The sequence below is a fragment of the Protopterus annectens genome, chromosome 17.part0 (genome assembly GCF_019279795.1).
Source record: "Protopterus annectens isolate FY-2018-M chromosome 17.part0, PAN1.0, whole genome shotgun sequence".
Lineage (NCBI taxonomy): Eukaryota > Metazoa > Chordata > Ceratodontiformes > Protopteridae > Protopterus > Protopterus annectens.
Window position 1 is genome coordinate 42,535,559 of NC_056751.1, and position 15,297 is coordinate 42,550,855.

General features: G+C 38.8%; 1 protein-coding gene across 1 annotated transcript in view; it reads right to left on the reverse strand.

Moving 5' to 3' along the window:
• The window catches only part of LOC122791820 (probable isoprenylcysteine alpha-carbonyl methylesterase ICMEL2), a 437,113-nt gene that overhangs the window by 406,880 nt on the left and 14,936 nt on the right, over positions 1-15,297 (reverse strand). Inside the window, exon 2 of the mRNA XM_044059777.1 lies at positions 12,707-12,850. Coding sequence (XP_043915712.1) covers positions 12,707-12,840 — 134 coding nt within the window. The 5' untranslated portion in view covers positions 12,841-12,850. The remainder of the gene's footprint in view (positions 1-12,706; positions 12,851-15,297) is intronic.

A 15,297-nucleotide genomic window follows, 5' to 3' on the forward strand; every position in this document is an offset into this window, starting at 1 on the left:
ACCTAATAAAAAAGGATATAGTGAATCTCCAAACTCTGGATCACACACAGTTTGATTTTGTGAAGGGTTGAACATGCCTGTTCAACCTGGTTGACTTCTTTGAGTCAGTTAACAGAGCTGTGAATGAAGGCAAGGTGGTTCATACAGCCTACCTTGATCTGGCCAAGGCCTTTGATACCATTCCCCACTCAGGAATCATAGAAAAACTGACTAAGCTAGGCATCAACCTCTATATCACTAGGTGGGTTGCAAACTGGCTCACAGATAGAACCCACACTGTGAAAGCAGCTGACTTCAAGTCAGACTGCTGACCTGTCACGAGTGCAGTCCCACAGGGTATGGTCCTGGGTTCTCTCCTGTTTGGTATCTACTTCTCTGAAGTCCAGGCCAACACGAAGGGACTCTGGCTAACAAAGTTTGCAGACGATTGCAAGTTGGGAGCTACTATTAACTTCCCAAGTGATGTTGGCATCCTACAGAAAGGCCTCACTGAGACCAATGACTGGTGTCAGAACCACGACCTTAAAGCTCAATGCCAAAAAATGTGTTGTCATCCCCTTTGAGAAAAACCTCATTCCCATGAATTACCACATTGATGGTACTCCACTGAACACTGAAGGAGTTGTAAGAGATCTGGGAACACAGGTTGACATGAACCTCTCTTTTGACTACCACATTGCCACTGTGGTCAGAAAGTCCTATGTGCCACATCTCCTTACTAAGGGTTTTGCATCCAGGAAGAAAGAGGTCTCCCTCTACTATTCCTTCTACTCTTCCCTCATTAGGCCAATCATTGAGTACAATGCCCCATTTGGCATGCACCTCACTAGATGCCTGCAACAACTGGAGAGACCACAAAAGTATCTCACAAAGAGGATCCTAGGCCTTAAACACCTGTCCTATATGGACAGACTCAAAAAACCTATTCTCTGTCTCATATCGCCTACTTAGAGGTGATCTCTGCTTGACTTACAAATCCATGTCTGACCCAGTTCTGTTAAAAATGCTACATCTAAAGAAATCCCAATCCCTCCACACCACACGCTCCAGAGACCTCAACCTCATTACCACAATCAACAGAACAAGCTGGAGGGACAGGTTCATAACCCAGAGAATGCCCATGCTATGAAACAGACTTCCCATACATGTCAAACAAAGCACCACGCTGGCTCTCTTCAAGAGATCTTGATGAGTGGATGGGAAATAGAAAATTCACCCCGGGGATCACTCCAGTGGTTCTACTCGATACAGGCACTGGTAACTAAGGAGGGGTGGCACGATGTCAGGGTAATCCTCTGGGCTAGGCTTGTAAAAGCTCCAGGGCCATTAGCCTAGTACACACCTATGAACCTATGAAGAAAAGTAAGTCAAAAAAGAAAAAGAAAACTAGGTGTATAGGTCCCAGGCTAAAAAACAGTCCAATCCTGGCATAGGCATCAGTGCCTAGATTGCGAAAAAATGCAGTATAGAATCCTCAGAACAATGAAACTTTCCTATAACATGTCTAGGCCACAAAGCCAGTAATCATCCTGGTTAGAAGGAAGAAGTCCACAAAAAAAAATTCAGCCAAGCAAGAGGGATTGAAACAATAAATTGGACCACTGAAGGATTATATACTGTTATATCGTGAGACAAATCCAGAATTTCCACAGAGATCAACAGCAGGAAAAATGGAGAAGACAAAACTAAATTGCATCAGAGAAACTACTAAAACCATCATCATCAACCCCCCTTTTTCCCATTTTTTTCTACACGGGGTCGGGGTATCGTGTTAAATGTTGCCAACTCTTTTGATTCAGTGCCACACTCCTGCCTTCTTCAACACTCATGCCTGACTGTCACAAATCTTTTTTCACACAATCCATCTACCTCTTTGCTGGATGTCCCCACTTCCTCTTACCTTCTTCCTGTCTGTCCCAAATCTTCCTCACCAGACTGTCTTCTGCTTTTCTGCACATCTTTAACATGTCTGCTGTAACCTCATGTAAACCTGCTGCTTTCCCTGACTTCATCTTCCTTGGTGCTGTTCTTACTTCTACGCTGGGCTCCTCTTCTTCCTCTCACTGTAGGCTGTTTCTGGGGCAGTACCGCTTCTGTAGGGTTTTCTTCATTCAGAAGCTGCTAGAAATACTACTTCCATCTGCCTTTGATGTCCTGTGGACTGGTGAGCAGGTTGTTGCTGGCATCCCTTATGAAGGGTGTTGGACTATCTTCTTTACCTTTCTGTCTTTGCCTTGCAACCTGATATAGTTTCTTTGTGCCCCTTACTGAGTCACTTTCCAGAAGTTGGTAGAATGCCTCTGATGCCCTATTCTTTGCTATTGCAACTTCTTTCTTAGCTTCTTTGTTAGCCAACCAGTAGTCCTTCCTAGCCTGGTCAGTCTTTTCTATCTCCCACTTCTTCCTGCACTCCTTCTTTCTTTTGATGACTTGCTGGACTTCTGCATTTCACCACCAGCTTTCCTTATGTACCTTATTTCCATACCTGGCTCGGCCACATATCTTTTCTGTAGTCCTAACACATGCTATGATTAGGCGCTGCCATTCTTCTTCAACTCCACCTATTTCCTCCTCTTCTTGGGATGCTAGAGCCCTGAGTAATTCATTGAACTGATGTACTTTCTCTCCAGTCAACTTCCAGGTCATCAGCCTAGTCTCTGTTGACCTTAGAGCTGTCTCTGTCTACTGCTTGCAGCTGATTGTGGCAACTAGTGGTTTATGCTCTTTCACTGGGGATGACTTTGTAATCATTTACTCTACTCCTGTGTCTTTTCCATACTAGCAGGAAGTTTACCCGAGTTGCATGTTGGCTACTCTTGTACGTGATTTTGTGACTGTCGCTTTTTCTGAACTATGTGTAGGCTACTATTAAGCCATTTGCCAAACAGAAGTCAAGAATGGCTTTTCCTTCTTTATTCCTGTTGCCCCACCCATGTAGACCCAGGCAGTCCTCATATCCTGATCTGTCTGTCCTGATACGTGCATTCAGGTCACCCACTATCAATGCCATTTCATGCTGTCCTGCTTTATCTAGTTGGTGCTGCAACTGCTGTCTGAATGCACTTTTTCCTCACTATTTCCTCACTGCTGTGGAGCATAGGTTGAGATTATGAATACTGCCCTATCATTACACTGGAGTCTGATTGCCATGAGAGAAACTACCAAAAGCTACAAATAAAAATCTCAGCAAATCAGATCAAAACAATATTTAGATAAAGAAATATTAGACTGTCTGGGAAAAGATGTGATTTCTCTTTTCCTTACACCACTTAATCAAAACCTGGAAGCTATTGAAGTGCATATAAAATAAGTTTGAATTTGGGAAAGAAAAAGAGATCTGATGTGGTGTAATACTAATGCAGAAAAGAAAGCTATACTAACCAATAGAGCTATTGCAGCTCCAAAGATATTTGTAGCTATAAACAAAGACATTCAGCTATGGTATAACTTTACAAAGGAAAGAATAAGAAAACAAAAGTGGGATGTGCTGAAAAGAAAAACACTTAGTGATGCAAACAAGTAAACAGAAATGGAAGTGACAGAGCAATACAAGTCAATAAATCCCCAGAAGATGGTGCAACAGACAGAGCATGAATGATGGATATACTACACAGTAAAATTCTGGAAACCTCTGCAGAAGACAAACATGAAAGTCCTGTTAGAAGACTACAGCAGGGGAAACAGCAGGAAAATGCCAGTAAAAAGGATGCCCTCAGTCTAGAACAGAATAAACCAAGGGAAAACCTGCTTGATTTAATAGCGATGAGGACATATTCCAGTACATGAAAGAATGAGACTATAGAAAGTGCATAAAATCCAAACTGTTAGAATGACTGTTAAATTAAAGTAATTTGGATTATTAGGAAAATTCATGTGCTACAGTAGAAATAAATAGAATATATTATTGTACAGTTAAACTTACAACAGGTAAAGTGTTACCACAAAAATGCAGAGCAACAAAAAGAAAGGAAGGGAACAAGTAAAATGCCACCATGGAAGACCAGAATATAGAAAAATAAAGCAACTAAGACAAGAAGTATCCCTATTAGAAGAAGAGCGCATACAAGTGAACAGACATTCAAATATTCTTAGAAAGACAGATGTGGTAAAAGCAACACACAACATCAGAGCAGGTCTGGATTTACCATACATTACCTCAAACAATACACTAAAATATTAGCACTACAGCAGCAAAATTTAGAGGGTGTACAGACAAATACAAAGGAAAAATACAAAACAAGTGATTCATTGAGGATCCAAAATGGTTTTATAGAGAACTGAGAAATAAATCAGATTCAGAAGTTATAACACCACCTAAAAAGAAGACATCATTACCTTTTGCGGAAGTATTTATGAAGACCCTGTCAAACATAATAAAGATGCTGAACACTATAGAGAATATGAAATGGAATGAAAAAACAGAATTGCTGAGGCAAAATTAATAAACCATGGGAACTGTTTCTATCTTCTTGCTAAAGGTACTAGCATATCTGCATAAAGATTTAGGCCTGAGTAAAAATTGTTTACATGCATATCATGAAAAGACACCAACCAAGTAAACAGGAAAAAAACACACTCCTCCTTAAGAGCAAACCTGCAAGCCATCCTAAGAACTACAGATGAATAACTTGTCTTTCAAAAATATATAACTTACATATTGGAAATGATATAGACAGAGTTTACTGTCAGAAAAAAAACCCCTCAATCATGTTAATAGAAAAAAGAGTAACAAAAGAAGATCAGACGGGTTAAAGGGTCATTTACTGTTAAAAATAACCATAATAGAGAGCTGCAAAATGAGCAGAATCCAAGTATGGCATGGACACATTACAAAAAAGACCTGATCTGGTCTGAAGAAATTTGGTGATTTTAAACCTGATGAAAGCGCTTACCAATAAATGGTATTTTACTGAATTTTGCACCTGTGGTTTTCATCCTTTGCTGCTAATCTTTACATTACAAAAAAGCATTTAACAGCATCCCGTATCCACATCCATGATTATGGAACACTTACAGATGAATAAGATACACCCTACATTTATCAGTGACATGGTGGAGATTATGAAACAGTGACAAAGCAATATTTACAGCAGGAAATCTGGAGCACCAAGAAAATATTAACCTGGGACAGGAATGTGTTACAAGAGAAACTTGAACAGGACGGTGTGCATAAACATTTGGGAATAAATGAAGGATTGACAATAAACATTAACAAATGAGAACAAAACTTAGTAAGGGATATTTTAGAAGACTAAAGCTAATATTAAAAACTGCACTGACATCTAGGAATAAAAGTTTAATTTATAAATCAGATTGGTCTTTCTGTTCTAACACACCTTTGGCGTGATTGACTGGCCTCAAACAGAATCAGCTGCTCAAAAAAAAAAAGAAAAATGTTTCATGCTTATCAGATGATATTGGCAACATTTTATATATTCCTCCGTCTGATGGAGGTATGGGCCCCCTTGAAGTTGATTTTATGAATAGATCTGCAAGTCACTGCATTGCATGCATATTTGTTGACATCATCCGATTCAAATAGTGAAAGTTGTAACCATTTGAAAACAAGTTTAAGATGAAAGCTTCGCTTGGATTAGCAGAAGCATTTTAGAAAGGATCTGGAATGATGATAAAACCAGAGACAAAAATAAAGCAGCAACAGAAGGTGCTAAAAAAGAATATAAAAAGCAGGACCAGAAGAAAAGGAAAGAACACTGAAAAGCCCACAGTTATACTGGCAAGCATAGAAAACTCCTGTAACTACCAGATACTGATCAAGATTTGACACATAAATGATGAAGGAGAGGTGAATTTAAACCAAATAATGAAAGGACAATAATGGCGGCTTAAGATAACAGACTACATGCACATTCAAAGTCTACAGAAAAAGTAGAGTCAAAGACAAATGCAGGTTGTGTAAAGCTAGAAACAACTGCACAGCTCATTGCTTATTATGATATACTAATGGCTGAGAGTTTGTGTATTGAAAGACAAAACAATGTGGCAAGACTGTTGCATTGGGGATTGTGCAAGCACAATGAGATACAACTGGCTAAGAAGCACTGGAAACATGAACCACAAAACATTACTGAAAATTATACCGCAAGTTAAGAAAGAAGAAGCAAGGAAACTAGACATACTAATCAAAAAAGGACAAGAGGATCATTAATCAATGACATAACTACACCCATCAGTTGACATCTTATAGGCAGAAAGACACTAAGTCATAAAATAACAGGATATGAAGGCTGAAACTACAGCAGTGCTAAAGACACCCAGACAGTTAAAACTGTAGTAAGGGCAACAGGGCTAATAAGAATTTTCAGGTGTACCTAAATATGCTACCAATATATGTAACCCTGTATGAAATGTAGCAGTTGTCAATTCTCGGTAAATTGCAGGTGCTGAAAACAGCACTTTTGGCAAACATTAAATACTGAAGCGATACTAATTTTATAAACTCTAACTGGATCCTGACTCAGGAATGGACCCCATTCCTGTCGATGTACTTAAAACCCTACACATTTGTAGGGATCAAAAAAATAAAAAGTGAAAGCTCAGCCAGGAAAGTTCCCCTTATTTTAAGTGCCTGGTCACTGCTCCCACTTCCATCTCAGGTAAAGTGTATAGGTTTCTCTTCTTTTCTCATTATGAATATGGGAACTTTCCCATTCAAGGCTAAAAGATTTAGGTCCGCCATAAGAATTATCACCACCTTCATTGCTCATTACATAATAATTCTCATGAGCCTGTGATACTTTTCTTAAATTCCAGATGATGGTCCTTCCAATTGTAGCCACCTGTCATGGATCCCCAGATTGCTGTTCCCAGTCTCAGAAACATAACAGTCTTATCTTTTTTTTTTATCTACCTCAAACTTTTTTCCCACACTGCACTGAATCTGTATCCATGTACACTGCACCACCCCATATCCTTTGCTTTCACAGTTCTTTTCATATACTGTAATCTCAGGAATGAAACCATCCTGCTTTCTGGTCCATGCATACCTGTTTTCTGCTGTACATACAAAGTTTATGGCTCTTTCTACAAGCATAGGATGCAAAGGAATTATCTTCCCCTCAAACGCTTCTGCAAAAAGTGTAACACAGTGGAATGTCTTTTCAGAAAGCCATGTTGATTTAAATCATATAGAGCCAACACAAATCAAATTTTCAAAATACAATACAAAATGCTTGGATCTAATGCATAAATAGCTGAAGGGTCAGCAGCAGTAGCTCATGCTTTCCTTTAAAGACAGGATCAACCCTAGTTGTTCTCCAAGAAAGATATATTTAATAATGACTGATCAAACAATATGGGTGTTGAGTTTAGTTCTCAAGGAGTGAGTAGTGAAATCTCTGTATTATGGATGCAATTTCTTTATAAATAGGATGGCGGCGCCTTGTACGGCAGCGGCCTCTTCGGCTCCCATTGTTCGTTCTGTGTTCTGTTGCTGTTTTTGGTAATTGAGTCATTTTTTTCTGGTCTCTGATAGTCGAGTGTAGAGAGGAGGTGTCCGTGGTGTTGGTGGATTGATTGGACGGTGCACTGTGGATTTGCACAGGTGGCTTGGAGTGGTTGAACTGGTGGAATGGTGGACCTGGAAGTGGCTGTTTGGGCCTGTGTGTGTGGAGAGAGCCAGGTGGATTGGATGGCAGAGACCAGCTGCAGGATGTTGTTGTGGCGGATCGTACAGTTTGTGGAAGTGGAACTGGATCTCTGCCGGCGAAGATGAGGTTGGTGAAGTGGATGGTGGATGGAAACTGTTCATAGGTTCATAGGTTCATAGGTTCATACTAGGCTATCTGCCCAAGGGCATTTATAAGCCTAGCCCATAGATATGTGGCTTTTGCCACCCCTTTAGTTTGAATAAAACTATGCCTATTATTTTGCTGTGCCTCTGTCAAGCAGTGACACTGAAGTAATCCCTGGGGTATATCTGCGATCTCCCATCCATTGGTCAAGATTCCTCTTGAACAAGGCCAGCGAGGTGCTCTGCCTCACATGTACCGGGATTTTGTTCCACAGCATAGAGAGTCTCTGGGTGATGAATCTGTCCCTCCAGCACGTCCTATTAATAACCGTGTCAAGGTTTAAGTCTCCGCCCTTGTGGTTCTGAGGGATCTAGATTTTTTGAGGTGAAGCATATTCATCAAATCTGGGTTTGACATGGCCTTATATGTCAGGCACAGGTCACCTCTGAGCAAGCGGTATGAGACTGAATAGAGCTGGAGTTCTTTCAGTCGGGCAGCATAAGACATATTTTTGAGACCCTTTATCCTCTTGGTGAGGAACTTTTGGGGCCTTTCCAGCTGCTGCAGGTGTCGGGTCAGATACATTCGAATGGGGCATTGTACTCAATCATAGGTCTAATGAGTGATGAGTACAGGGGGACAATGACCTCCCTTGATCTAGATGTGAATCCCTTCATGATCAGGTGGGCAATGTAGAAGGTTTTCCTGACTACTTTAGCAACATGAGTGTCAAACAAAAGGCTAGTGTCAACCTGGGTCCCCAGGTCCCTGATGACTTCTTCTGTGCTCAGTGGATTGCCACCTATATGGTAGCTAGGGTAACCTTGTTTTTCCCGAAGGGTATGACTATGCATTTCTTGGCGTTTAACTTTAGGCCATGGCTCTGGCACCAGTTATCCGTTTCTGTGAGGCTCTTCTGAAGGATATCTGTGTCAGAAGTGTTTTCGACTATGGCACCCAGTTTGCAGTCATCTGCAAACTTTGTCAGCCATAACCCTCCTGTGTTTGCTTGTACTTCAGAAAAGTAGATGCCGAACAAGAGTGGACCCAGGACTGAGCCCTGTGGTACACCACTTGTGACAGGCTTTGAGTCTGACATGGCTCCAGCAACTCTGACCCTGTGGGTTCTGTCACTTAGCCAGTTTGCAACCCATCTTGTGATGTATGGGTTTACATTCAAGTTGATGAGTTTTTCGATGATACCTGAGTGGGGTATTGTGTCGAAGGCCTTTGCCAGGTCGAGGTAGGCTGTATGGACTGCCTTTCCCTCATCAATGGCCTTGGTGACTGTTTCGAAAAAGTCAACCAAGTTTAAAAGGCATGATCTGCCTTTGACAAAGCCAAACTGGGTTGGATCCAAAGTCTGCAAGTTCCCTATGTCTTTATTTATGAGTTCCATTATGATCCTCTCCATGGCTTTGCAGATAAGGCTTGTTGGGCGTTGGAGATGTTTGGGAGGCTACAATCCTCTGGTATAGATATCTCTCCTTTTGGGGGGGAGGGGGGGAATTTCTTTCATACAGAATTGCACACACACTAACCCCCCTCCACACACACTGAGCATTTGCAGGATTCAAACCCCTACCTAACTATGTTATGACACTCGAGACGGACGCATTAGCAGACCGCGCAATTCGCTGAAGACTGTGGTCATTGGCCTGGAAAAGGCTGGATGATAATGACTGGTGTCATCTTGGATGTGTGCTGATCCAGACTTTGAATATCTGTTTTACTGGACTGTTGGTACTGACTGATCTTACCGGTGTGGAGATTAAACTTCAGTTGCTGGGACTCTGAAATGTATCTGTGTGTGATTTACATGCTGTGTTTTATATGCGTTTTTATATATATGTATATATATATATATATATGTGTGTGTGTGTGTGTGTGTGTGTATGTGTGTAACTGTTTACGTGATTTTCGTGCTGTGTTTTTGCTGAAATGGCTTGTGTTGTGCATTAATGAGCTAGCAGGAATGTAATTTCGTTCAGCTGTTCACTTTTTGGTTGTACAGTCTGAATGACAATAAAGTTTTGCTTTGCTTTGCTTGCTTTCCTAAATATTTGTATTCTCTTAATTTGAGCAACAGACCTTTATAAATAGGTTGTAGGTATGCATGCAGATGCAGGTGAAATATGGATCTTAAGATTCATTATGCATGTGTCATAATCTAGTGCTCCATAGTAAGATGTGTCTATTGAAGATCAGGCATGGACTTCAGGCCTACCAGCTAAAGTAGACCATCTTATAGCCCTAGTTTCAGGGATATGGGAGGATACTGCTGAGATTGAAAAGTTACCTGCTGCACATGTCAGCACTGAACTTACGGACGGCAGGTGGTTCAAATACAACAACAGCAAGATGTTAAGAGGGGCTAGAAAAACAAGACTGGAAAGAAATCCAAAGCAGGTTGGAGGACCTAGAAAACGGCCAAACCCACCCCCCCGCCCCGCAACTGGTAGGACTGAAAGAAAAAAGTGAAGGAAACTACATGAATGTATACCTGAAGGATCAGCTCCCCAAGGCTTTGAATTTGGAAAGCTAATGTCTGATTTTTAGAGAGAGAGAGAGGGAGCGCAGAGTGTTGAGACCACTGGGGCAGAGTAACAGCAAATTTTTACTAATTTTAAAAACACTGAAATTTGTACATAAGAAGGGACTTTTGAAGGAAACAATCAAGGAACTGGTGAAGCCTCACTTGCAGTAAGCAGCCAAGACCTTGTGGCTGTACATCTGAGAACAAAATCCTAAAAGGAAGCATTCCCACAAATGGCAGTCTAAACTGCACAGGAATTCAGCCAACAGCCATATAATGACAAAACTTCTTCTTCTTTCGGCTTTTCCAGGTTAGGGGTTGCCAGAGCGGAACTCCGGTCCGCTAATGATTGGCAGTTGATTTTTATGTTGCCGAGGTGCCAGCCCGACGCCCAACCTTCAACGAAGGCACACCCATTCATAAAAGGCAAAAAGAGAAAACATTCGCATGCCTCAGTGGTGCAGCATTTTTTTACAATAAGAAATGAAATGTTTAAGAATGAAGGGAAATGACTGAGTGGGAAGGTAGGCAGAGTAAAAAGTGATATAATGAACAGTGGCTTCACTGAACACAGGTAGTAGTAAGTGCATCTGAAGATATGTGGCACAGAGCCATAAGAATGCTAGAAGCATTAGTAAGTTAGTAAGGCAGAGTTTATGTAGGAATGTGCTACAGTAAAGAAGACAAGTGCAAACCGCAAAAAAACGAACAAAACTGTGAAGTATAAATCCAATGAACCAGGAATCCAGGACACCAAATAGAAGATGTAAAACAACCATCCGTTTATTGTAACCAAAGTTCTGACAGTTTAAGCGCTTTCATCTCATGATAGAGACTTCTTCAGAAACAATTAACTTTGTTTAATTATGCTTTATATAGCCCTCCAATTAATTACATCATGCTTTTAATATTAACATTTAAACAAACATCAACCTAAAATCAATAACCAACCATAGTAAATATATTTGATACAAAAAACTTATTGTATTTGATGTAAAAATGGACATAAAGATGTTTGATTCTATAAATAAGTAAATACTGGCACAAAAGTATAAAGTTAATAAATAGTGTATATAAATATATACCATAAAAACTTACAAAAATACATAGTTGATACTATTTATTATTATTGAATATTTAAAAAATAATGAATATAACTATACTTATAATTTTAAAATGTAATTCATTGTAATTCTAAAAACTCTTAATACAGAATGAAATATGGTTAACTTGTGTATATATATATATGTTAAAAACATAAAATTTGTACTTCAAATATTATTGGCCCTCTCTATAAGTAATGGTGTTAAAGACACTGTTTCGTTTAATCCTGGAGGAAACATGGAAGCTAACCTGTACTGCCATTGACTCTCTTTCCCCACCCCTGGCATCCATTGTGACAGTGTCCAAAATGCCAAAAACAAATTTCTTGAATTCCAAACAAGATGTACTGTGTTTATACAGAGAGTTGGTATTCTTGTGGTTCTTAATTAATGTGGTTCTTTTTAATTGGAGGGCTATATAAAGCATAATTAAACAAAGTTAATTGTTTCTGAAGAAGTCTCTATCATGAGATGAAAGCGCTTAAACTGTCAGAACTTTGGTTACAATAAACGGATGGTTGTTTTACATCTTCTATTTGGTGTCCTGGATTCCTGGTTCATTGGATTTATACTTCACAGTAAAGAAGACAGACAGAGATGGCCCTTGCTCCCCAGCTCTTATCTTCTGGGTATTCCATTTATACTCCACAAATAGTATAACTCAGATTTGTAAATCAACATTTAAATAGCCCATTTAAAAGATATCTGCCATTGTGATACATTCACATGCTTCTATATTTCTAAGAAGGGAATGACTGATTCATCTTTATAATACTACACTGGATCTATATTATATAATTGAAGTTTAACAACTTTGAATACCATATGATGTAGGGGGGTGCACGGGGGCTTGCCCTCCTGTTTTAAAGTGTCAGGTAACTTTTTTTTTTTTATATTTTTTTATACATATTCAAAGTTTTATAACTTCAACCATATGGTGTCGATCATATGGTGTTCGAAGTTATAAAACTTCGGTTATATAATATTGACCACTAAACACCTAAGGTCATTTGCTGAATTCTCCCATTGTTTTTTTTTTTCTGAATACAATATGAACCATTCATTTGTAAGCATCTGTACCAGATTTGGAAAAGCAATGAAAACTGTTAATTATAAGATATAAGTAATGTTTATGGCAGATAATTCTAACAATTATTCACTACTGTAATCTTTTAAATTATTATTTTAGAACAATATATATCTGCTTCCATCTTCCTTTCTGTCTGAACATTTCTTACTGTCTCTAATGTGTCCTTACAAGGAGGAAACATCCAAAGAGACAAACACACAGTCAGTTCAACAATGTTACATACCTTGGTTTTACAGCTTCCAGATATTTCTCAAATCCAGGTTTGTTGGGCCATCCATGTAACCACTGAGCAAGCACTGCCAGGAAATAAGGAATTACCACAAGCAGCACTCCAGCAAATATAAGTGCACAACTCATTTGTGCTTTTCTGTAACAAATAAAATATTACAAATGAAGACAGAAACTCTAAATGTACACTCTAAAGCAACAAGACATAGTCCTGGAAATGCAGTTACATTAATGTTTACAGTTTAGATGATAACTTACTCTCTGCTGGCCTGACAATAATACTAGGTATACTCTCACATAATCATCATCATCATGATCACCATCCAGTGGGCAAGGGACATTTGTCCATATCAGCCCATCGAGTCAGTTAATTACATTTATCTTTCTCATATAACATATCAACTCTTCATTTAAAAATGATATTGTCTTCATTGCTTTTAACATGATCTGACTCGAGGCGTACTTCAAGACTCAGTATTGGAGCCATATCTTTTAACAGATCTGATTATTAAAGAATTATTTTTTATAACATGCATTCTGATGACATTAAACTAGGAGAGATCATTAGTTGCACAGATATTATTAAACATTAGAAAGTACCACGTGACCTATTCACATGGGCCAGAAATAATGACATGTTAATAAAGATTAAGGTCAAATTCTTGAATTTTGGTAATCAAAAGCTAGATTAGATAGTATCTGTCTCTTTGAACATCAGACATTCAGCAGGGTTACTGTATTTAAAGGCTTGGGTTGACAAAAATCTTAATGTCATTATCCACTTGGACAGCTTACAAAACTGACTATGCTAAATGCTAGGGTACAACAGAAGGTTTATTAGATCAAAGAGTAAACAAAGTACTTTCTCCATTTTTTATGAATGTCATAAGATTAGAGTTAGTGTATGGGCGTCTTTTTCTGGTACCTGAGAACAAAAGCTTCATTTAAAGACTTTGATAAATTACAGAGAAGAATAATTAAGAAAGTAACAGATGGAAAACACTGTCCTAAAGTCAAAGCTTAAATGTATTAAATCTGCTGTCTTTAACATACTGGAGACTTAGAGAAGACCTCATACTAGTCCATCAAGCTTGTCACTGTAGGTTTTTGAATGTGCAGGACTAAGCACATCTAAGTTACATGACAATCTTAGCTTTCTGAGAAAATTTAATATGCAGTAAGTCTCCATCAACTGGTTCTATGACAAAGTTTTTTTAAATTTTGAGTTATTGAACCCTAACTTTAATTGTTGCTCTTATAAAATTACAAAGTTGCTTAAGTAAAGGATTTATGTTAGCATGAATTTTCTGAAGAAAATAAAAGACTGAAGCTCAAACGTATGTCATTATTTAGTAATTTCAACCTCATTATTTAATAATTTCAACCTCATTATTTAATAATTTCAACCTCCAATGTCTGCCAACCAAATGATTTAGGAGTAAGAGAATACCTTCTTATTTTTTTAAATGTTATATTTTAGATGTAAAATGCTTCCTCCAACACCCTCTTCAAGCAATCCCTCTTGCTTGGCCGAACTTTTCTTTTCTGCACTTCTTCCTTCTAACCAGGATGATTACTGACGTTGTAGCTTAGACATGTGATAGGAAAGTTTTATTGTTCTGAGGATTCTATACTGCATTTTTTTCAAATCCAGGCACTGATCCTTATGCCAGGTGTGGACTGTTTTTTTTTAGCGTGGGACCTATACACCTAGTTTTCTTTTTTATTTTTTGACTTACTTTTCTTCATGATATATAAAATACAGTCTACATATCAGTGTTGTCTTGGTGAGAGCCTGTGGCGTTGGGCCTCGTAACACCCCTGGGCGGGTGTTAATTACACATTAACACACACCCTGTCAGGCATTATTGCTTGCTTATGATTCTGGGCAAGCTGGAGGAAGTGAGTGCAAGTTTTACAGTTCTCAGTTGGCAGTTCTCATTTGAAGATGCATTAACTGAAGTTACCCTTGAGAAAATACATTTTCCACCCAAAGTGAGATAACTCTGGCTGATGCCTTTTGAATATTTTTGGTACAATGAGTTAAGCTTAATACAAAAAAGATTTAGACAATATAAAGAATTGTGTTAAAGTCTTTAATAATAACTGTCTCAGTATATGTTTGAGACATGGATGCAAAGAAATCTACCTCGATTGTGAAGCTTGACAGGTGACTGAACAACCATGTCAAGAACATATAACTGGAGTTATGATCTTTGTTATGCATGCAGCTTCATCTGCTCTATGCGTTACCATTTACAAGAAAAAAAGGAAAAATGTGTAGGAGTGTTTTACTGGCTTTCAGAATATCCGAAAACCTGTAAAGTGCTTAGCACTATCAAATAGACAGCCGATAGACCAATATTAATGTGTTCTTCTGTAAAGCTACTTTTGCTTACACATGTGGCAGAATGAAGTGACTTAACAGCTTTTAAAGCTATTTACCTTTCTGCTGTTGTTCTTTACTGGCCAGCACTGTCAGCTGTTAGTCCTAAGTGTGAGATACTATCTTAACAGGGCTTAGGTGTCCTTAGCAAGCTTTTGTTGAGTACTACCACCTGCTGTTCAGACTGGGTCTCATACTAG